The 25,411-nt window shown below is 43.0% G+C and overlaps 1 protein-coding gene across 1 annotated transcript in view; it reads right to left on the reverse strand.

Annotated features, from left to right (window-relative positions):
• Positions 1 to 14,100: 14,100 nt before the first annotated feature.
• The window catches only part of si:dkeyp-120h9.1 (Y+L amino acid transporter 2-like), a 37,439-nt gene continuing 26,128 nt past the window's right edge, over positions 14,101 to 25,411 (reverse strand). Inside the window, exons 6-11 of the mRNA XM_014143004.3 lie at positions 23,856 to 24,000; positions 23,473 to 23,596; positions 22,717 to 22,917; positions 21,898 to 22,047; positions 21,004 to 21,187; positions 14,101 to 20,343 (exon numbers count right to left, since the gene is read on the reverse strand). Of these exons, the coding sequence (XP_013998479.1) occupies positions 20,249 to 20,343; positions 21,004 to 21,187; positions 21,898 to 22,047; positions 22,717 to 22,917; positions 23,473 to 23,596; positions 23,856 to 24,000 (899 nt within the window). The 3' untranslated portion in view covers positions 14,101 to 20,248. The remainder of the gene's footprint in view (positions 20,344 to 21,003; positions 21,188 to 21,897; positions 22,048 to 22,716; positions 22,918 to 23,472; positions 23,597 to 23,855; positions 24,001 to 25,411) is intronic.

Consider the following 25,411-nt stretch of genomic DNA (forward strand, 5'->3'; position numbering starts at 1 on the left):
TCCAGACTCCACCACTACATCCCTTTATCTCCAGACTCCACCACTACATTCCTTTCTCTCCAGAATCCACCACTACATCCCTTTATATCCAGACTCCACCACTACATCCCTTTATCTCCAGACTCCACCATTACATCCCTTTATCTCCAGACTCCACCACTACATCCCTTTATGTCCAGACTCCACCACTGCATCCCTTTATCTCTAGCTCTCAGGGGACATCTAATGGCTGGGTATGTCTAACACAAGGCTCCATGACAGAATATATGAGCTATACCCATTAACATGGACTATAACTCCCGACTGTTAGTGTCTTAATCTGTGTGCTCCATTTCACAGGAAGTGCATACACAGTGCATACTAAACGAGCAGCAAGAAGCCTCTCTCTACTCGCTCAGAACCCATAGACACAGTCGCACATACACACACATACACACACACACACACACACACACACAGTAACATACACACACCACTACTCACTGCTGAACTCCCTGCGGCGGGCCCGGGCCCTCCAGGGCCGGTTGCGGATCCAGTGCAGCCGTCTAGACAGTTCCATGGCCTGGTGCCAGCAGTGTGCCGTGGCCCTAGTCATTCAACATCCACCCACAGCATCACCCGGTGCTCCACGCTGCCTCATCCCCGAGACAGGAGCTCATCCCTGGGATGTAGTGGACCGGCTCGGAGCCTGTCCCTGGTACTCTCTGGTGCTGGAAAAGCTAGACTGACTGACTGACTGGCTGGTCAGTCTGTTTGTTTACAGCCAGTTCTGGCGCTACCAGGGAGTCTAGTGAGAACACTGTGATGGTGTGGATGGTCTCTCAGCTCTATCTTTAATTCATGAGTCAGTGGAACCCAACTCCCTGGGCTGGGTGGGAGGCTCAGGGACACAGAGAGAGACACACACACTCCCCAGGCCTCAGCACCTATCGACGGGCTGCATCTGAGACAAGGAGAGGAGTGCACACCCTGCTGAAACGTGATCCGCTACCATCCTGTACAGACCTGAAGGGAGGGGTGAGGACAAGAAACACAGCAGTCATGCAAACACACCCATACTGACTCATACACACAAACACACCCATACTGACTCATACACACAAACACACCCATACTGACTCATACACACAAACACACTCATACTGACTCATACACACAAACACACTCATACTGACTCATACACACAAACACACTCATACTGACTCATACACACAAACACACTCATACTGACTCATACACACAAACACACCCATACTGACTCATACACACAAACACACTCATACTGACTCATACACACAAACACACCCATACTGACTCATACACACAAACACACCCATACTGACTCATACACACAAACACACCCATACTGACTCATACACACAAACACACTCATACTGACTCATACACACAAACACACTCATACTGACTCATACACACAAACACACTCATACTGACTCATACACACAAACTGACTCATACTGACTCATACTGACTCATACACGCAAACACACCCATACTGACTCATACACACAAACACACTCATACTGACTCATACACACAAACACACTCTTACTGACTCATACTGACTCATACTGACTCATACATACAAACACACTCATACTGACTCATACACACAAACACACTCATACTGACTCATACACACAAACTGACTCATACTGACTCATACTGACTCATACACGCAAACACACCCATACTGACTCATACACACAAACACACTCATACTGACTCATACACACAAACACACTCATACTGACTCATACACACAAACTGACTCATACTGACTCATACTGACTCATACACGCAAACACACCCATACTGACTCATACACACAACCACACTCATACTGACTCATACACACAAACACACTCATACTGACTCATACACACAACCACACTCATACTGACTCATACTGACTCATACACGCAAACACACCCATACTGACTCATACACACAAACACACTCATACTGACTCATAGTAACTCATACACACAACCACACTCATACTGATTCATACACACAACCACACTCATACTGATTCATACACACATACACACTATACAGGGCCTACTGCACTGTCCTCACAAATAAACACAGAAGATCATCTTCAGGGCTGAATAACAACAGAGGAGTTTACTTTTACTTGGCCTACAACCCAATGACCATGCAAATCCATCATGTGCTTGCTTTGAGATATATGTTGCACTAGAGGGACATCTAGTGGACAACCCTTGTCATTGCAATGTTATGTATAATCACTTCATATACTGTAACTAAGCCTAGTTTTGCAAGCCATACTCAGAGGCTCCATATGTCTGGCTGGAGAGACTAAAATAGAAATTTGGTATCAATATCACTATCAAAGACACTTCCAGTGTCTCTGCTTAGCCTCAAGTCATTCAAAAAATCTAAAACACATTTCAGAACTGTCTATTTTCACATCTTTATTTCATTTTAATTCCACGTCACGTATCTGAGTCATTTAATACCACAAAGTATATCTATTTGCATTATAAAGCTTGTTTATTTTCATTTGGTGCACTGTACATTTCTCCATCATAAAATCTAACTAATACAAAAATGGAACAAAGCAGAATGACAGTAAGACTCAAACTGGAATAATGACTCAACATGTACACATCAACAGGACCATTATAGAAGCTCTACTAGGAGTGACTTGAACTTGACCATCAATGGCCCATATACTGTAGATAGATACAATAAGCCACAACATATTGACCACAACCAGCTGTATAGGATTGAATGGCAAGACCGTAACATGACAACATGAGGAAATGGAATTGGAATGCAATGAAAGAATAGAATGAGAACGCATCAGTGAAACATTCTGAAGGATGAGGTGATGGGTATATAAGGGACTGGGTGGTAGGTTTCCATCAATGCATTTGATTGACAAACATTTAGATAGTAAAGATGTTGCAGATAGACAAAATACCAGTCATTACAAAGATCCTCTGCTTGGTATGAGAGGAACAACTTCAAGGACACACCACCATAACCTGGTTTCATAAGAACTGGCAAGACACCACAAACAGATCTGGGACCAGGCTAACAACCATACTGCATCTTCCACATTACAACTACATAGAAGGCTGCACCCCCTGCACTCTACAAGGTGTCTAAAGCATTCCACAGGGATGCTGGCCCATGTTGACTCCAATGCTTCCCACAGTTGTGTCAAGTTGGCTGGATATCCTCTTGGTGCTAGACCATTCTTGATACACACAGGAAACTGTTGCGCTTGAAAACCCCAGAAGCGTTGCAGTTGACATAAACCAGTAAGCCTGGCACCTACTAGCAGAGCCCATTCTAAAAGGAACTTTTAATCTTTTGTCTTTCCCATTCAACCTCTGAATGGCACACATACACAATCCCTGTCTCAAGGCTTAAAAATCCCTCTTTAACCTGTCTCCTCCCCTTCATCTACACTGATTGAAGTGGATTTAACAAGTAACATCAATAAGGGATCATAGCTTTCACCTGGTCAGTCTACCATGGGAAGGTCTTAATGTTTTAATTGTAATGAATTTGCACCACGCATAGTGTGTGTGTATATAGATATAGTACTCCAAAAAGATGAACCAGAGAAACTGTACACCACTGATTGATTAGTCCCCCCCCCCCCCACACACACACAATAAATACAATTCAAAAGGTCAGACACCCAAATATAACATTCCTACTAAAAGATACCAGTGCACCAGTACTAAAGATTGAGGCAGAAATGCCTATGTTGTTCTGTAAAGTGATGGTCCTTTTAAAGTGATGAGCGATCATTATGAAGTTAAACCTTAGACATGCAAAGGAACATGCTTTACACATACAGTGCATTCGGAAAGTATTCAGACCCATTGACTTTTTCCACATTTTGTTACGTACCAACCGTATTCTAAAATCGATTCAATTATCATTTTTTCCTCATCAATCTACACACACTACATTTTTGCAAATGTATTCATTTTTATCTTTACTTAACCTTTATTTAACTAGGCAAGTCAGTCAAGAACAAATTCTTATTTACAATGACTGCCTACCAAAAGTCAACAGGCCTCCTGCGGGAACGGGGGCTGGGAATAAAAATTCAAATATTGGACAAAACACACATCATGATAAGAGAGACACCACAACACTACATAAAGAGAGACCTAAGACAACAACATAGCATGGCAGCAACACATGACAACACAGCATGGCAGCAACACATGACAACACAGCATGGCAGCAACACCACATGACAAAACATGATAGCAACACAACATGGCAGCAGCACAACATGGTAGCAGCACAAAACATGGTACAAACATTATTGGGCACAGACAACAGCACAAAGGCAAGAAGGTAGAGACAACAATACATCACTTAAATCAGCCACAACTGTCAGTAAGAGTGTCCATGATTGAGTCTTTGAATGAAGAGGTGGAGATAAAACTGTCCAGTTTGAGTGTTTGTTACAGCTCGTTCCAGCCGCTAGCTGCAGCGAACTGAAAAGAGGAGCGACCCAGGGATGTGTGTGCTTTGTGGACCTTTAACAGAATGTGACTGGCAGAACAGGTGATGTATGTGGAGGATGAGGGCTGCAGTAGATATCTCAGATGGGGGGGAGTGAGGCCTAAGAGGGTTTTATAAATAAGCATCAACCAGTGGCTCTTGCGACGGGTATACAGAGATGACCAGTTTACAGAGGAGTGAAGTGATGTGTCCTATAAGGAGCATTGGTGGCAAATCTGATGGCCGAATGATCAAAGAGCATCTAGCCACTCGAGAGCACCCTTACCTGCCGATCTATAAATTATGTCTCTGTAATCTAGCATGGGTAGGATGGTCATCTGAATCAGGGTTAGTTTGGCAACTGGGGTGAAAGAGGAGCGATTATGATAGAGGAAACAAAGTCTAGATTGAACCTTAGCCTGCAGCTTTGATATGTGCTGAGAGAAGAACAGTGTAACATCTAGCCATACTCCCAAATACTTGTATAAGGTGACTACCTCAAGCTCTAAACTCTCAGAGGTAGTAATCACACCGGTGGAGATAGGGGCATTCTTCTTACCAAACCACATGACCTTTGTTTTGGAGGTTTTCAGAACAAGGTAAAGGGCAATGAAAGCTTGTTGGACACTAAGAAAGCTTTGTTGTAGAGCCTTTATTAACACAAAATCCGGGGAGGGGCCAGCTGAGTATAAGACTATCATCTGCATATAAATGGATGAGAGAGCTTCCTACTGCCTGAGCTATGTTGTTTATGTAAATTCAGAAGAGTGTGGGGCCTAGGATTGAGCCTTGGGGTACTCCCTTGGTGACAGGCAGTGGCTGAGACAGCAGATGTTCTGACTTTATACACTGCACTCTTTGAGAGAGATAGTTAGCAAACCAGGCCAAAGACCCCTCAGAGACACCAATACTCCTTAGCCGTCCCACAAGAATGGAATGGTTTACCAGATCAGAAGCTTTGACCAAATCAATAAAAATAGCTGCACATCATTGTTTAGAATCAAGGGCAATGGTGACATCATTTAGGACATTTAAGGTTGCAGTGACACATGCATAACCTGAGCGGAAACCAGATTGCATTCCAGAGAGAATACTACAGACATCACGAAGCCAGTCAGTTGATCATTGACTAGTTTTTCAACACTTTTGATAAACAGGGCTTAATAGAAATTGTCCTATAACAGTTGGATTCAGCTGGATCTCCCCCTTTAAATGAAGAACACAGTGACCTCCATCATTCTTAAATGGAAGAAGTTTGGAACCACCAAGACTCTTCCTACAGCTGGCTCCCCGGCCAAACTGAGCGATCGGTGGAGAAGGGCCTTGGCCAGGGAGGTGACCAAGAACCCAATGGTCACTCTGACAGAGCTACAGAGTTCCTCTGTGGAGATGGGAGAACCTTCCAGATAGACAATCATCTCTGCAGCACTCCACCAATCAAGCCTTTATGGTAGAGTGGCCAGATGTAAGCCTCCCCTCAGTAAAAGGCACATGACAGCCCGCTTGGAGTTTACCAAAAGGCACCTAAAGGACTCTCAGGTCATGAGAAACAAGATTCTCTGGTCTGATGAAACCAAGATTGAACTCTTTGCCCTGAATGCCAAGCGTCACGTCTGGAAAAAACCTGGCACCATCCCTACTGTGAAGCATAGTGGTGGCAGCATCATGCTGTGGGGATGTTTTTCAGCGGCAGGGACTGGGAGACTAATCTGGATCGAGGGAAAGATGAACAGAGCAAAGTACAGAGAGATCCTTGATGAAAAACAGTTCCAGAGTGGAACAACGACCCAAAGCAGGTGGCTTCGGGACAAGTCTCTGAATGTCTTTGAGTGGCCCAGCCAGAGCTTGAGTGTGAACCCTATCGAACGTCTCTGGAGAGACCTGAAAATAGCTGTTCAGCTATGCTCCCCATCCAACCTGACAGAGCTTGAGAGGATCTTCAGAGAAGAATGGGAGAAACTCCCCAAATACAGGTGTGGCAAGCTTGTACCATACCCAAGCAGACTCGAGGCTGTAATCGCTGCCAAAGGTTCTTCAACAAAGTACTGAGTAAAGGGTCTGAATACTTATGTAAATGTGATATTTCAGTATTTTTTAAGTATAGTTTTTGCTTTGTCATTATGGGGTATGATGTGTAGATTGATGAGGTGAAAAAAAACGATTTAATCCATTTTAGAATAAGGATGTATTGTAACAAAATGTGGGAAAAAGTCAAGGGGTTTGAATACTTTCTGAATGTACCGTACATGTATACATTCTGTGAGCTAGGAATGAAGGTAGGAAACACCAACAAGGATTACCTTCAAAACCCTCAACTCAGTCCTGTGGCTGGACTGTATCAAGTTGGTCAGTTCATTTGTCAAAATGTCACTGGATTGGAATCCATAGTCATGCAGTCATCTTGATTAAAAAAACAAAAAGTGTCAAAAAACAAAAGAAGTCGAAGATTAAGTGACTTCACCAAGAGTGACATAAATAATGCGAGTGAGATGCGTCTAATCTGTCCAGAAGAATTCATAAATGTCAAAGGTATACAGCATATCTGCTGTATACCTGCCCATTGACAACAATCAAAAGTTACATCAAAAGACTCCAAACACATTAAAATGGCGGTCATATATTCGTGGAATTGTTTACGCTTCACAATCAATTCATGTAAGACAAATACATGAATTTGATTGAAAGGTGAAGGGACTTGGTGAACAGCTCTGGATGGAATAAGAGAGAGAACTTTACATTAAAGCAAATAGCAAGTTGCCATGACACCAATAAAAGCGAATACAGAACAAAAACTTTTGGATGACATTTACTGATAGTTTTGGTTTTTCAAATCACCTGAATGCAGACAGTACTCCACAACATTGACTGACTTGTCCCTCAAAAAACTGAATTTCTTATAAGTACCTCTAGATGGTGCAAAGAAATAAAATTTGGCCCAGCCAGTAGCTGTAATATTTGGTTCGTCTTCTCAGGGAATTGCACTGTAAAGAAGATGTTACATTATTCTAATCGGATGCAGCCGGCAGGATGTTTATCTAAATGGTATTGTATCAAATTCACCTTGTAGGATTTCTAGGTCTAAAACAAGATTACAAAAGAACAATAGAATGTATTATAAACTTAACCAGACTCAAAGCTAGGCACATGTACTCCCTCTCAAGGAAAATCTGAACTGCTTTATTTCCTGTTTTAAAGTGTTGAGTCACTTACGGGCGCATCGGCAACTCCATGTAGAACTAACCCATCACTCAGGTTACCACATCCCTCCAGCCATAGTCCAAACATACTTAACTGAGCCCAAAGAAACATCAACCAGGGGGGATCTCTTATTTAACTAATCAGTGTCAAAAAGGGTCGAAATAAACAGTTCGGGTAGGAATGGGGCAGCAGTAACTAACTATAAGCCCAATCTTTCTGGGGTTTTGCAGGCTTTGTCTGAGCGTCAGACAAGGGCTGCCTCTGCGTCCCTCACAGCAGGCAATTGAGCTGCCTGTGGGGTGGCAACAGGTATCTGAGGCTGCCCTATGGCCACTCCATCGTCCCAGCCCAGATGGGAGACTGACCTGGGGCTGCCTGGATTACTCCCCCCCCCCCCCACCAGCAGGTGATCCAGGTGGCACCTCATCACCTTCCCAGCAACATCCACTCTGTATGAGAGAGGGCCTGTAGTGGTGACCACCACTCCTGGTGTCCATTTGTCATTCCCTGAGAAGTTCCTGAACCAGACAGGTGATCCAGCCTCCAGCAGGCTGGCTTGTTCGATGCTTTTCCTGTTGGTGGCCATTCGTTCCAGTAGGTCCCATCTGGTCCGAACAGGGCGGCCAAACATAATCTCAGCTGGAGACATCCCGGTTGTGGTGTTAAGCGGTAGGCTGCCTGGAATTGGGAAACTCTGGTTTTCAATGTTGGAATTTAGAATTCAGCTGATGTCACAAAGTGCTGTACAGAAACCCAGTCTAAAACACCAAACAGCAAGCAACGCAGGTGTAGACACACGGTGGCTAGGAAAAACCATTCCACCCATTCCGCTCCAGTCATTAGCACAAGCCTGTCCTCCACAATTAAGATGCCACCAACTTCCTGTGATCAAAACTGAATAAATGAAAAACCAAGAAGCAGATCAATATTCAGTGCGTTTTCCAAGCTATGAATGGTTTGGGATTGCAGCCAGAAGCGTACATGGTTTTGTCATTTTGGACAAGGGAGCACAAAGACAGTCAAATAAATGACAACCTACAAACAGAATGAAAAGGTGCATCATCTTGAGACAAGAGTCATGTTTATACCTGGTGATAACGTGATAACGTGTCAAAGGTGACAGTGACGAGTGACATGTTAAGAGGATGTGGGAAAGGGAACATAACCCTCTCATCCTCAAGACCAGGGGTATTCAAATCAAAATCAAATCAAATGTATTTATATAGCCCTTCTTACATCAGCTGATATCTCAAAGTGCTGTACAGAAACCCAGCCTAAAACTCCAAACAGCAAGCAATGCAGGTGTAGAAGCACAGTGGCTAGGAAAAACTCTCTAGAAAGGCCAGAACCTAGGAAGAAACCTAGAGAGAAACCAGGCTATGAGGGGTGGCCAGTCCTCTTCTGGCTGTGCCGGGTGGAGATTATAACAGAACATGGCCAAGATGTTCAAATGTTCATAGATGACCAGCAGGGTCAAATAATAATTGGGACTGTGGACTTTTCCATGTGAATATTAAAGTCACCAAAATGTTGAATATTATCTGCCATGAACTCAGTGAGGAATGCTATATATGGCCCAGTAGGTCTGTAAACAGTAGCTATAAAAAGTGATTGAGTAGGCTGCATAGATTTCATGACTAGAAGCTCAAAAGACAAAAACGTCATTTTTAAAATATTTTTTATTGAAATTTGCTATAATAAATGTTAGCAACACCTCCACCTTTGCGGGATGCGAGGGGAATATGGTCACTAGTGTAACCAGGATGTGAGGCCTCATTTAACACAGTAAATTCATCAGGCATAAGCCATGTTTCAGTCAGGCCAATCACATCAAGATTATGATCAGTGATTAGTTCATTGACTATAACTGCCTTGGAAGTGATTAGTTCATTGACTATAACAGCACAAAGGTGAAGAAGGTAGAGACAACAATACATCACACAAAGCAGCCACAACTGTCTGTAAGAGTGTCCATGATTGAATCTTTGAATGAAGAGATTGAGATAAAACTGTCCAGTTTGAGAGTTTGTTGCAGCTCGTTCCAGTCGCGAACTGAAAAGAGGAGTGACCCAGGGATGTGTGTGCTTTGGGGACCTTTAACAGAATCTGACTGGCAGAAAGGGTGTTGTATGTGGAGGATGAGGCCTGCAGTAGATATCTCAGATAAGGGGGAGTGAGGCCTAAGAAGGTTTTATAAATAAGCATAAACCAGTGGCTCTTGCGACGGGTATACAGAGATGACCAGTTTACAGAGGAGTGCAGTGATGTGTCCTATAAGGAGCATTGGTGGCAAATCTGATGGCCGAATGATCAAAGAGCATCTAGCCGCTCGAGAGCACCCTTACCTGCCGATCTATAAATTATGTCTCTGTAATCTAGCATGGGTAGGATGGTCATCTGAAACAGGGTTAGTTTGGCAGCTGGGGTGAAAGAGGATCGATTACGATATAGGAAATCAAGTCTAGATTTAACTTTAGCCTGCCGCTTTGATATGTGCTGAGAGAAGGACAGTGTACCGTCTAGCCATACTCCCAAGTACTTGTATGAGGTGACTACCTCAAGCTCTAAACCCTCAGAGGTAGTAATCACACCTGTGGGGAGAGGGACATTCTTCTTACCAAACCACATGACCTTTGTTTTGGAGGTGTTCAGAACAAGGTTAAGGGCAGAGAAAGCTTGTTGGAGTTTGGAGAGAAGAGGGTCTCTTACAGTTATTTTCTTCAGTTGCCAATGGTCTATTGGAGCTGTTTGGATCTGTTTCAGCGAGCACAACAACTCAGAGGGACTTTTGGGGTCTTTGGGAATGTCTGGGAGTGGCAGCCTGCTGAGACCATTAGCGTTAGCGATGGAGGGGCCCGGTCTGTACATCAACTCATATTGGTATTGCGCTAACATGAGGGCCCATCTTTGCAGTCGCCCGGAGGGGGATGGGTGTATGGTCTTCAGTTCACCCAGGAGTCCTAACAGGGGCTTATGGTCAGTTTGGATGGTGAAGTGGCATCCCTACGGATACTGGTGAAATGTTGTAATGCACAAGTTGTGCTGAAGACGACAGCAAGTCCTTGGATTTCTGGAAAGCTGTTTTCTGGGGTGTGAAAGCGGCCATAGTAGTTTAACACCCCAAGGTAGACTCGTAGCTCACTAACATCCTTGGGTTCTGTGGCCTCTTTGATTGCTCTCACTTTCTTGTCTAACGGCCGAAGCCTGTTGGTTGTGCCCCCAAGTACTCCACTTCGGGGGCCAGGAAAACACACTTGGATTTCTTAAAGCGAAGCCTTGCGCTCTCCAGTCTTGACAGCACTGTTTCAATTTTTTTTAGATGGTCTTCCTCAGTGACACCGGTGATAAACATATCATCCATATATACAGTAGTGTGCCCACTAACAGATTCTCTATTGTTCTTTGAAAGATCGCACAGGCAGAGGAGACTCCAAACGGGTGGCGTGTGTGCTGACAATGGGGGCAGCCCACTCAGAGTAGGTGATTGGTTCCAGTATTCCAGTGGTCTGGAGCCTGTCTAGCTCTGCCTCGACCTTCTGTTGTAGTGCGAACGGCACTTGGCGGGCTTTGCAGAAGCATGGCGGGAACGGATGGGTCCACCTGAATTCCCACTTCAGTCTCTTTAAGTTTTCCAAGTTGATCGGAAAACATCTGGAAAACATCTGCGTGCCTGTTTAGCGTAGTGGACAACTCACTGTCTGAGACCTTCGTGATTGTTTTGAACATCCCTCGCCAGTCCAGTTGTAACACTGACATCTTCAGTCGTGTAGTTTGACCTTTGTACTGGACGTTGATGCGTACTGCACCCTGCTCTCCTGTGTATGACTTCAGCACTATAGCCGAGGGCTCTAGTTTCAATTGAGGTGATTAGGCTTTTAGGTCATGTTGTGGACATTGTTACACAGGGACACTCAAAGTCAATCTTAAATTAATCATTGTTCATTTCTCAGCTCACTGGAGAGGTTCCAACCAACTCAATGCTCCATAGTACACGTCTGTCAGAAAACTCCCAACAGTTGTCTTATATGCGGCTATACACAGACAAGTTATATTTGCATGATCTAGCGTAATTAATTAATCATTACCGGTTTGCTCTATTCATGTGACAGACCAATACTGTTTCATAACGTGACAGACCAATACCGTTTCATAACAAGTGACCAACCAATACCGTTTCATAACATGTGACAGACCAACATCTCACGAGGCTTCTCCTCTCTAAGCTGAGACCTTGAAACTGAGATATCTTTTGTTTTCAAAACACAGTCGTCCTTTCTCAAAAGAACATCTGGGTGTACTGCCAAATTGCAGCTACTGATAGGTGTGATTTGTACAGTCAGCCACTTGCATGAACATAGAAATTGGTTTACAGAACAGCACATGAATAGAACACAGAAATTGGTTTATAGAACAGCACATGAATAGAACATAGAAATTAGTCATAAGAATAGCACAAACATAAAAATGTCCCTTTCAATCAGCAAAAGCATGTTCTCCCAAACGGTACGGGAATCCCGTGTGCACCTTGAACACGGCTGGGCCGTTACCCAACTCCACCGTAGTCCACAGGGGGCTTGTGGGTTTCTCTTGAATCACCATTATATAGGCTGCGTCCTCAACCACCACCTCCTCTTCTTCCTCAGATGAAGGGGAGTGGGGTTTGGCGACTTGGTGGGCTTGGGGTCCTGACTGTCTTTTAGTAGTCTGGAGTGGGTGTCTCTTCTCCCTAGACTGGTGACGCTCGCGCAATATGGCCTTTGTTTGGTGTTGCAAAAGTGACATTCTGCTCCTTAAAGCGTCAATTATCAGTTGTGTGGTTGTCTTTGCAATGGTAACAAGTTGTTACATAAGAACGTGGCTGCTGAGACAGGGCCAGTGACAGCTTGTTTAGGCTCTTAGTACTTTATAGGGTCTGTGTCCCCTGGTCTGCTACCTCTACTGCTATTACCTTTTCCAGGGCTGTTTTCCATGATAACTCTGCAATAGCTAGTAGGCAACATTTTGTCTGCTCACATCCTACGCCCCGTACTAGCTGATCTCTGAAACGTCCCTCCAAACTCACAGGGTGATGCTTTAGACTGGCCACATACGCTACTACTGATTCACCTGGGCTTCTGCCACAGGACTACTTTAAACCTCTCTACTATCACGTTGGGTTTGAGATCAAAGTGTTCTGCAACACGCAGTGTCAGGTCTGCATAAGTTATAAGTAGTGGTGCTATCAAGTCCATCACTAAACCATATATTGTGCTTCTACATGCTAATAGTAATATTGCCCTTTCTGTCTTGTCCTCATTCACATCGTTTGCCTCAAAATAAAATTCAAGTCTCTCAATGTATTTGGACCATGTCTCTGAATTGAGATCAAACACATTCACTTTACCAAAATATGCCATAACATATCCGGTTAAAAGTATATATTTTGTGTGTGTTCAGCTATGGGACTCCATTAGCAGTGTACTTCTGTCTAACCAGCGATATTTAGCTTGTAGTGATTTCTTCACGTTGTGTTTGCTCTCTGCACTACTCAACACTGTGTGCATCTTGCACAGCTAACAGCTTCGCTCACTTCACTCACAAACTCACGAGCTGTCGAAACTGTGACTCCGCCTCAACGTTGTCTCTAAAGTCTGCTATGCGGAAGGCGTTGTAACCCCGAATCATCAGATTACTTTTGTTCTTGTGAGAATTTAGCTTTGTTCTAGTCGCCAAATATAAAACTTGACCAGACTCAAAGCTAGGCACATGTACTCCCTTTCAAGGTAAATCTGAACTGCTTTATTTCCTGTTTTAATGTTGAGTCGCATCGACAACTCCATCAAGAACTAACCCATCACTCAGGTTACCACAGAAAGTGAGACATGCATGACCAGTCTATGGCTGAGATTATGTATAGGATAACCATCTAATTGCATAAGATATTTCCTTATACAAAACATAATTGAGAACATTCCTTTTTACATTTTCCCATTTCTATGTCAGCAACTGTCAGTTTGGTTGTTCAGATAGGCTTGAAAGAAAATATGTCAGTAAAATGTAGCTAAATTCATCGAGTGCTGTTAAACGGGTCACTGCTGGTGATTTGTAAATAAGAACGTTTTTATTTAACTTGGCAAGTCAGTTAAGAATACAAAGTGCATAAGGCTGAACGTCTACAAGATCTATGGGCCTACGCCTTTCCTTTCTGGACACCGATAGGGAAACCATGGTAACAGTTGTAACAATGTCAGTAACCGGTGATATTGTAACATATCCTGTGTGTGTGTGGTGTCAAAAGTGGCCTAAATGCAACAAACTAAATGACATCAGTCCATCAAGGACAGATTACATTGATGAAAAATAACACCAACACAAAAGGCAAGCCAGAAAATGCAACAAAGTTCAGAATTGTATTTATTACATTTTAATTCCACGTCACATATCTGAATCATTTAAAATACCAAAGTATATATCTTTGCATTATAAAGCTTGTTTGTCATTCGGTGCACTGTACATTTCTCCATCATAAAATCTAACTAATACAAAAATGGAACAAAGCAGAATGACAGTAAGACTCAAACTGGAATAATGACTCAACATGTACACATCAACAGGACCATTATAGAAGCTCTACTAGGAGTGACATGAACTTGACCATCAATGGCCCATATACTGTAGATAGATACAATAAGCCACAACATATTGACCACAACCAGCTGTATAGGATTGAATGGCAAGACCGTAACATGACAACATGAGGAAATGGAATTGGAATGCAATGAAAGAATAGAATGAGAACGCATCAGTGAAACATTCTGAAGGATGAGGTGATGGGTATATAAGGGACTGGGTGGTAGGTTTCCATCAATGCATTTGATTGACAAACATTTAGATAGTAAAGATGTTGCAGATAGACAAAATACCAGTCATTACAAAGATCCTCTGCTTGGTATGAGAGGAACAACTTCAAGGACACACCACCATAACCTGGTTTCATAAGAACTGGCAAGACACCACAAACAGATCTGGGACCAGGCTAACAACCATACTGCATCTTCCACATTACAACTACATAGAAGGCTGCACCCCCTGCACTCTACAAGGTGTCTAAAGCATTCCACAGGGATGCTGGCCCATGTTGACTCCAATGCTTCCCACAGTTGTGTCAAGTTGGCTGGATATCCTCTTGGTGCTAGACCATTCTTGATACACACAGGAAACTGTTGCGCTTGAAAACCCCAGAAGCGTTGCAGTTGACATAAACCAGTAAGCCTGGCACCTACTAGCAGAGCCCATTCTAAAAGGAACTTTTAATCTTTTGTCTTTCCCATTCAACCTCTGAATGGCACACATACACAATCCCTGTCTCAAGGCTTAAAAATCCCTCTTTAACCTGTCTCCTCCCCTTCATCTACACTGATTGAAGTGGATTTAACAAGTAACATCAATAAGGGATCATAGCTTTCACCTGGTCAGTCTACCATGGGAAGGTCTTAATGTTTTAATTGTAATGAATTTGCACCACGCATAGTGTGTGTGTATATAGATATAGTACTCCAAAAAGATGAACCAGAGAAACTGTACACCACTGATTGATTAGTCCCCCCCCCCCACACACACACACACAATAAATACAATTCAAAAGGTCAGACACCCAAATATAACATTCCTACTAAAAGATACCAGTGCACCAGTACTAAAGATTGAGGCAGAAATGCCTATGTTGTTCTGTAAAGTGATGGTCCTTTTAAAGTGATGAGCGATCATTATGAAGTTAGACTTGTAAAGGAATATTCTTTCTGTATACACCATGTGAGTTAGGAATGACAGTAGTAAATACAGTCCTATGGATGGACTGTATCAAGTTGGTAAGTTAATTTGTTAAAATGTCACCAGTTTTGAATACATAGTCACGGAGACATCGAGTTAAAAAGTAATAAAGTTACCAAACCCACCAGCAGTGGAAGATAAGTGACGTCACCAAGAGTAACATATAACGCTAGGGAGATGGGTCTAACGTTCCACTTTTTTGTTCTGCCATAACCTGGCCAGAATAATTCCCAAAATGTCAAACTGCTGTATACCTGCCCACTGACAACAATCAAAAGTTACATCAAAAAGGCTCTAGAAACATTAAAATGGTGGTCATACGTCCGTGGAATTGTTGACGTTTCACAAATCAGTTCATGTAAGACAAATTCATTTGATTGACAGGTTAAGAGACTTGGTGAACAGATGGAATAAGAGAAAACGTTATATTAAAGCAAATGTCAAGTTGCCATTGACCACATCTGTACACTGAAAAATATAAAAATGCAACATGTAAAGTGTTGGTCCCATGTTTCATGAGCTGAAATAAAAGATTACAGAACTTTTCCATACACACAAAACCTTATTTCTCTCAAATTGTGAACAAATTTGCTTACATCCCTGTTAGTGAGCATTTCTCCGTTGCCAAGATAATCCATCCACCTGACAGGTGTGGCATATCAAGAAGCTGATAAACAGAATGATTGTTACACAGGTGCACCTTGTGGTGGGGACCAAAAAGGACAAAATTGTGCAGTTACGTCACAACACAAGGCCACAGATGTCTCAAATTGAGGGAGTGTGCAATTGGCATGCTGACTGCAGGAATGTCCACGAGAGCTGTTGCCAGAGAATTGAACGTTCATTTCTACCATAGGCCGCCTCCATTATTTTATAGAATTTTGCAGTACGTCTAACCGGCAGACCACGTGTATGGTGTTGCGTGGGTGAGCGGTTTGCTGATGTCAACATTGTGAACAGAGTGCACCATGGTGGCGGTGGGGTTATGGTATGGGCAGGCATAAGCTACGGACAACGAACACAATTGCATTTTATCAATGGCAATTTGAATGCACAGAGATACCATGACGAGATCCTGAGGCCCATTGTCATGCCATTCACTGTCCCTCAACCACCTTCATATAACACCAGATAATGCATATTAGTCCAATATGTACCGGCCAGTAGCTGTAATATTTGGTCCAGTGTCTTAACGAATTGGATCGTAAAGAAGATGTTGCATTCTTCTCAAAGATCGCAGCTGACAGGATATTCAATTAAAATGGCATGAATGCACATATGGCATTGGATCCTACCAAAAGTACCGTGGAAGTTAGACAATTACATACACTTAGGTTGGAGTCATTAAAACTTGTTTTTCAACCATTCCAAAAAGGTCTTGTTAACAAACTATAGTTTTGGCAAGTTGCGCATGACAAGTAATTTTTACAACAAATGACAAACCGACAGATTATTTCACTGTATCACAATTCCAGTGGGTCAGAAGTTTACATACACGAAGTTGACTGTGCCTTTAAACGGCTTGGAAAATTCCAGAAAATGATGTCATGGCTTTAGAAGCTTCTGATAGGCTAATTGACATCATTTGAGTCAGTTGGAGGTGTACCTGTGGATGTACTTCAAGGCCTACCTTCAAACTCAGTACCTCTTTGCTTGACATCATGGGAAAATCAAAAGAAATTAGCCGACCCCAGAAAAAAAATTGTAGACCTCCACAAGTCTGGTTCATCCTTGGGAGCAATTTTCAAACGCCTGAAGGTACCACCTCATCTGTACAAACAATAGTACACAAGTATAAACATCATGGGACCACGCAGCCATCATACCGTTCTCGAAAGGAGACGCGTTCTGTCTCCTAGAGATGAATGTACTTTGGTACGAAAAGTGCAAATCAATCCCAGAACATCAGCAAAGGACCTAGTGAAGATGCTGGAAGAAACAGGTACAAAAGTATCTATATCCACAGTAAAACGAGTCCTATATCGACATAACCTGAAAGGCCGCTCAGCAAGTAAGAAGCCACTGCTCCAAAAACCACCATAAAAAAGCCAGACTATGCTTTGCAACTGCACATGGGGACAAAGATCGTACTTTTCGGGGTTAATGTCCTCTAGTCTGATTAAACAATAATAGAACTGTTTGGACATCCTTATGTTTGGAGGAAAAAGGGGGAGGCTTGCATGCCGAAGAACATCATCCAAACTGTGAAGCACGGGGGTGGCAGCATCATGTTGTGGGGGTGCTTTGCTGCAGGAGGGACTGTTGCACTTCACAAAATAGATGGTAGCATGAGGGAGGAAAATTATGCGGATATATTGAAGCAACATCTCAAGACATCAGTCAGGAAGTTAAAGCTTGGTCCCAAATGGGTCATCCAAATGGACAATGACCCCAAGCATACTTCCAAAGATGTGGCAACATGGCTTAAGTACAACAAAGTCAAGGTATTGGAGTGGCCATCACAAAGCCCTGACCTCAAAAAAAACATGTGCGAGCAAGGAGGCCTACAAATCTGACTCAGTTACACCAGCTCTGTCAGGAGGAATGGGCCAAAATTCACCCAACTTATTCTGGGAAGCTTGTGGAAGGCTACCCGAAACATTTGACCCAAGTTAAACAATTTAAAGGCAATGCTGCCCAATACTAATTGAGTATGTAAACTCCTGACCCACTGGGAATGTGATGAAAGAAATAAAAGCTGAAATAAATCACTCTCTACTATTATTCTGACATTTCACATTCTAAAAATAAAGTGGTGATCCTAACTGACCTAAAACAGGGAATTTTTTACTAGGATTAAATGTCAGGAATTGTGAAAAACTTAGTTTAAATGTATTTGGCTAAGGTGTATGTAAACTTCAGACTTCAACTGTATGTTGTAGGATATCTAGGTCTAAAACAAGATGACAAAAGAACAATTGAAAGTGAGACATGCATGACAAGTCTATGGCTGAGATTTCATTAATAGGATAACCATCTAAAATTGTAAAAAATGTTGTTGTTTTTTTATACAAAACAAATTGGACATATCCTTTATACAGTTTCCCATTTCTACATCAGTAACCGTCAGTTTGGTTCTTCAGAAAGGCTTATGGTTTGAAACGTGTCAGTAACATTTTACTAATTCGAATATCGAGTGACGTTAACATGTCGCTGTAGGTGACTTCAACGCTGACTGAGAAAGCTAACTAGATTTGTGTACCAAGGGTATTGCTCCGATGTTTGTTGGAGCGAATGGTCGGGGAACATAATTATAATTTTTAAACTGCAAATTGACCATTACTAAGCCCAAAGAGATTATATTTGAAAATAAGAATTTAAAACTAATTTGCTGAATTCCAGATTTTACAATATTTTTACTTTTCCCCTTCACCAAAAATGAAAGTCAAAAAAAATTATAAAAAGTTGCCAACCCTTGGAATAGGATAAAAGGTGTTATAAACTGGGTGGTTCGAGCTCTGAATGCTGATAGGAGTGGTACATCAGACCGTACACCACGGGTATGACAAAGAAAACTTAAATTTTTACGTTGGTAGCCAGTTTATAATAGCAATAATGCCCCTTGGTGGTTTGTGGTATATGGCCGCGTTGCATCGTGCCTATGAACAGTCCTAAGCCGTGGTAGATTGGCCATATACCACACCCGCTCTGGCTTTATAGCTTAGAGCGCTAGCTTAGCGTAATAACGACATAGACTAAAAATCTAAAAGATCTATGGACATCAATAGGACAACCATGGTAACAGTAACAATGTCTAACTGGTGATGTCACATAGAATGATAGCATCCAAGTGAGACCAAAAGTGGCCTAAAGGCAACAGTAACTAAATGACTATCATCAGTCCATCAAGGACAAATTGGTGAGAAATAACGCTTTAAAACAAACGGCAGGACAGAAAAGGGCAACAGCAATCTATTGTCATGGGAATGAGCGAGTTATCAGGGAGAATAGCTTAGCTTGGTAGAGACAACTAAAGAACCAAATAGGAACCATTTTGTTCTAATTCAGTCAGTTCTCCAATAAACATTACTTCAACTCCATAATGGCTCAGCCCATGCCAGTTCCCATACAGTACATATGTCAAAGTCACTTGACACCATCACTAAGTGGATGGAATAATCTTCAGTGACCCTTGTATAGGAGAGTACAGACCTAAAACTGTCAAAGATAGGTCATTGATAAGCAATTTGCAAGCACGCACACACACACACCTGGCCTAAGGAAAGTAAAGTTGGGTCAGAACAGGTATCTTTGATTAACCACTCCAACTTAAAAAAAAAAAAATTATGACTTTAATATCAAACTCATTCAATATCTAGACAAAGCAACAAACACTTCAATCTCCACTAACTTCAAACCGAATCTTTGGTCAGTAGGTCCTAAAAGGTTCAACTTCCATAATTGACCGTCTCTATAGGTGTAACCAGTAGGAGTGAACTACATTGTGCTGTTTTACATGTGGCAGGTCACCAGCACTAGAAAGTGGCTTTCCTCAGGCCAACCATAGCACTGAACACAACCCACTCACTGTGCAGTCCCATAGGAAATCAATTCACATCAATGTTTTAAAAAGTCAAGTCCTGGTAAAAAAAAATGTTAAAGAAATAAACTGCTTCATCGATAAGCCTTGTGTCGTGGAGGAGGAGGGCGGTGGAGTGTAGCTATGATGGCGGGCTGTATGTTCCACCTATGGCTTAGTGTCTCCCTCCTTCCTTTACTCCAGCTTCTCCTCAGGGATGTTGTCCAGGTCTAGGTCAGGTGAGACCACACAGCACAGACACAGCTTCTGGGTGTTCAGGGAGATCATGTCTGAGGAAAGGAAATACAACCAGGAAGTTCAGGGAGATGTCTGAGCAAAGGAAATACAACCAGGAACATGTCAAAACCAAGCACAGCTCCCCAGAGCAAATTATTTTTACAACTTTTCCAGTGCCCCCAACTACCGCATAGCAGATCTACATTTTATTATCCTATTCTAATACTACGCTAATTCAAAAGGTAACCATGATATGAACTCCTTTCTTTCCACCACATATACGCTGGCTTTAAACAAAGTTGACCTATTAATCCCCTTCAATATTAAATCTTTCCTCTTGAAGCACGTTAGCTCTAATCATTATAATTCAACCTGTAACATAAGTAAAGAAAAAAATCCACTTAAACTGTCTTTTGGTTTTGTTTTCATTAGTCCACTGTTGATACAGTCCCAGTCAGGTTTATCTTTTGGTATTGTTTTCATTAGTCCACTGTTGATACAGTCCCAGTCAGGTTTATCTTTTGGTATTGTTTTCATTAGTCCACTGTTGATACAGACCCAGTCAGGTTTATCTTTTGGTATTGTTTTCATTAGTCCACTGTTGATACAGGTCAGCAGTCAGGTTTAAGACATTGGACATTCAAGAAAAGTGTCACTTGATCATGTGACGCTGGAGGGGCTACAGGAGGGGTAGAGAAGGCTAGAGGTCTCACCGAGCATCCTGCCCAGGAAGGCAGGTCTGGAGGAGGGGGGCAGGTGGATACAGATGTAGTAGACTGGAGCTCCAGACAGAGCCACTCCGATACCAACCAGAGAGTTGATGGTATCACTGTAGAGAGGTACTACCACCAGGAACACACTGCATAGACAGTACACTATGGGGAAGAAGAGGGAGAGCTGGAGAGAGAGAGAGAGAGAGAGAGCGGAGAGAGAGAGAAAACATGCTCACAAAAGAGATGAGGGGAAATCTATAATTGTTTTTAATTTTGTTTAACTAAGCAAGTCAGTTAAAAACAAATTCTTATTTTATAATGACGGCCTACCCCGGCCAAACCCTACCCCGGACGACGCTGGGCCAATTGTGCGCCGCCCTGTGGGACTCCCAATCACGGCCGGTTGTGATACAGTCTAGAATTGAACCAGGGTCTGTAGTGACGCCTCTAGCACTGAGATGCAGTGCCTTAGACCGCTGAACCAGGGTCTGTAGTGACGCCTCTAGAACTGAGATGCAGTGCCTTAGACCGCTGAACCAGGGTCTGTTATGACGCCTCTAGAACTGAGATGCAGTGCCTTAGACCGCTGAACCAGGGTCTGTAGTGACTCCTCTAGAACTGAGATGCAGTGCCTTAGACCGCTGAACCAGGGTCTGTAGTGACACATCTAGAACTGAGATGCAGTGCCTTAGACCGCCGCGCCACTCGGGAGCCATCATGTTCCCACAAATTCACCAAAGCAGTTGATAAAAAGAACTGAAAAGGTCATTTCAAGGATTTGAGCCATATCCTGCACTAATAAATAACATAGTTAAAATATAATACAACTTCATTGTCCATCCAGAAGGGACATTTTGCTTTGGCATCACCTTACAAGAAGTAGTAAAACCTCACCTTGACGGGCCGGTGCATGTCCGGAGCTTTGACCCGGAGGTAGATCTGGCTGGCGATGGAAAGACCGATGAACAGCCAGTAGTTAAAGCTGAAGTAGTTGATGAGCTGGAACACATCCTTCACACACAGGTAGATCAGAGACATGCCGCCCTGCAGGACACACAGAACACACTTCAATCTGATCCTAGATCAGAGACATGTCACCCTGCAGGAGACACAGAACACACTTCAATCTGATCCTAGATCAGAGACATGTCACCCTGCAGGACACACAGAACACACTTCAATCTGATCCTAGATCAGAGACATGTCACCCTGCAGGAGACACAGAACACACTTCAATCTGATCCTAGATCAGAGACATGTCACCCTGCAGGACACACAGAACACACTTCAATCTGATCCTAGATCAGAGACATGTCACCCTGCAGGAGACACAGAACACACTTCAATCTGATCCTAGATCAGAGACATGTCACCCTGCAGGAGACACAGAACACACTTCAATCTGATCCTAGATCAGAGACATGTCACCCTGCAGGAGACACAGAACACACTTCAATCTGATCCTAGATCAGAGACATGCCGCCCTGCAGGAGACACAGAACACACTTCAATCTGATCCTAGATCAGAGACATGTCACCCTGCAGGAGACACATTGACCATGGACTTTGCAGGGAGGAACCATGGCTGATTATGTGTAGTCACGGAGCCGCTGCTCCCGGGTGGAAGATACATTAGTAAATGTCCATACACATTCAGACTAGCAGGATAAAACCTACAAAACTGGTACCCATCATTAGTCATCATTCACTTACGTTGAAGAGCAGGGCTGGGATGGGAGTGTAGCGCTTGACGTGGATCATGCAGAGGACGTTGGGTAAATGACCCTCCCTGGAGCCCACGAAGAACAGCCTGGAGGCAGCGATGATGGAGGAGTTGAGTCCTCCGTAACAGGAGATGGCCACTGACAGAGGGATCAGCCACCGAGCCCAGCCCAGCATCTCATCAGCAAACGTCTGAAGAGAAAGACCACAGGTTCTCATCTGGGATTTGCATACAGCAACCAGAGTTGGAGTCAATTTCCATTTCAATTCAGTCCATTCAGCAATTCATTGTCTTTCCATGGAGAAAATAGGAAAAGGGGATTTTCAGTTTACTTCCCGAATAGCAATGGAATTGACCCCATCTCTGCTAGCTACTGTCAACGCTCCTGAAAAGGTCCCTTACCCAGGGCCTTCTGTAATTACATGAGCATCATTGTCCGGTGTACATGCCAACCTCATCAACCCCTTAACCTGGTTATCATGTCATCTAGCCTCACTAGGGAGTTGTGTATCTGGTACAGATGGAGCCTCAGACAGAGGAACCAGAGAACAACAGCTGGTCCATTAGCTACACTGAACAGATGCTGTCAATAAGCCCTACCTCGTGACCTGCATATGGTTTAACCTGTGTGTGTGTGTGTGTGCATCTATAAGCAGTCCTTTGACGTGAGAAAACCTTTTCATTCTTGATCATGATTGACTTTACATGGCAGTTGCCAACTCATCCATAACCTCACATAAACTCACCACAGCCACAGCCTCACTGGCCAGCACGGTTTCAGCATTCATCACGGTGTAGTAGGCAACGTTAGTCAGGATGTAGATCACCGTGACGATGGGCATTGAGATCCCTATGGCCAACGGGAGGTTCCTGGAAGGAATCGATAAAGAAATTGCTAGAACCCTATTTAAAAACAACAAGGACACACTTTGTGGGGAGAGAAACCTTGAGGAACCAGACGGGCAGGGCCAGGCTTATGCTCCTTGTCTATATTCCACCACCACAGTCAGACAAAGACAGTCAAGGAATGACGAGGTATTGCAGCGCAGGGATGGTAGAGACAACAACTTGGTCCATTTTCCATTGTGTATTTTTAAAAACATCATGTGAGGGGGGAAGACTGCCTCACCTCTCCGGGTTCTTAATCTCCTCGGTGATAAAGTTGAGTGTGTCCCAGCCGGAATAGGAGTAGAGAGCAGCGTACAGAGCCAGGGCCATGTCCCCAGGGTTCACTTTAGAACCCTTAAATGAATCCTCAAAGTTCTGCGTCTGGCCTGAAGTATACAGAGGAGAGGGGGTAACGGTGAATTATAGTCATTCATTGGATATACTGTTGTTTAATGAGTTGTGTGTGTGTACACACACACACACACACACACACACACACACACACAATCCTGATTGGTTAAAAGCGCATTCTAGACGGTGTCTATTCCACAAGTTACCACCAATCTATGACATTAAAATGCCTATTTACTCTGTTCCATCTGACTGTACAATCCACTGTCTCATCAGCCCAGGTAGGGAAGTTAGAAACTTGATCTTCACTATAAAAACCCTCCAGACATTCTCTTTATTTTAGACTAACATTTAGTTTAACAGCGGAGATTTGTATAAACCTTACTGTCTGTATCTCCAACATTGTTTCAATATTCAAATTCGATCGCCAACTGTCCCATAGTAATGAACGTGTAGGGGTTGGGACGAGAGAGAGAGGCAGGCACCATTTCTCAACCAGTCGAAATCATGAATCAATGAAAAGTGAAAGACTAAAGTTACATACATGGGATGCTTTAGTGAATTTCAGAATGTCTGGAATAGGAAAGGCAGAAATAAAACAATTCAATTAACATTCGCTGCCAGTCATCCAAAACATGGATGACTGGCTGCGGATATGACAACTTCAGGCAGGTATATCCATTTTATGGATATATACAAAGAAATGTCAATTGAAAAAAGGTAAAACAAAATGAAGTGCAGCTGGTTTTCAGTCCTTCCAGCTTCAGTTTGAAGTTAAGAGTTAGCTGTGTTGCTGGCTAGCTCCTCTGAACAACAGTGTCCTGACGAGAGAGAACATTTTCCATGTCAGGCGAAACCTCGCCTCATTAGCTCATTGTTATGTATCCAAATAAAATGTCACTAGAAAACAGCTTAAACAAATGCAGCTACTGTTATTCTGTCTGCACTGAACAACTGGGTCACGTCCATAGATTCAGAACAAAAAGACGACTGGGTCGCGTCCATAGATTCAGAACAAAAAGACGACTGGGTCGCGTCTCTGGCAACCGAACCGATAGAACGAACGACCAGCCGGGTAGCAACCCTAGATCTGTGTCGGGACTATATCTTATGGAAGGATGAAATAGTATGAATAAATTCATCAAAACAACATTTTTTATGAAAATATGTCAATCATTATTTGAATATAATGATAACCTGTTGTATAAAAGTGGTAATGCCCTTAACTTCTATGGGCTATGCGGGACGCTAGCGTCCCACCTGCGGGACGCAGCCAGTGAAATATCAGGGCGGCAAATTCAAAACATAATGTCATAATTCAAATTTCTCAAACATACAACTATTTTACACCATTTTAAAGTTACACCTCTCCTTAATCCAACCACATTGTCCGATTTCAAAAAGGCTTTACGGCGAAAGCATAAAGTTAGATTATGTTAGGACAGT

This window comes from Salmo salar, chromosome 14 (genome assembly GCF_965601325.2).
Source record: "Salmo salar chromosome 14, fSalSal1, whole genome shotgun sequence".
NCBI classification, from domain to species: Eukaryota; Metazoa; Chordata; class Actinopteri; order Salmoniformes; family Salmonidae; genus Salmo; species Salmo salar.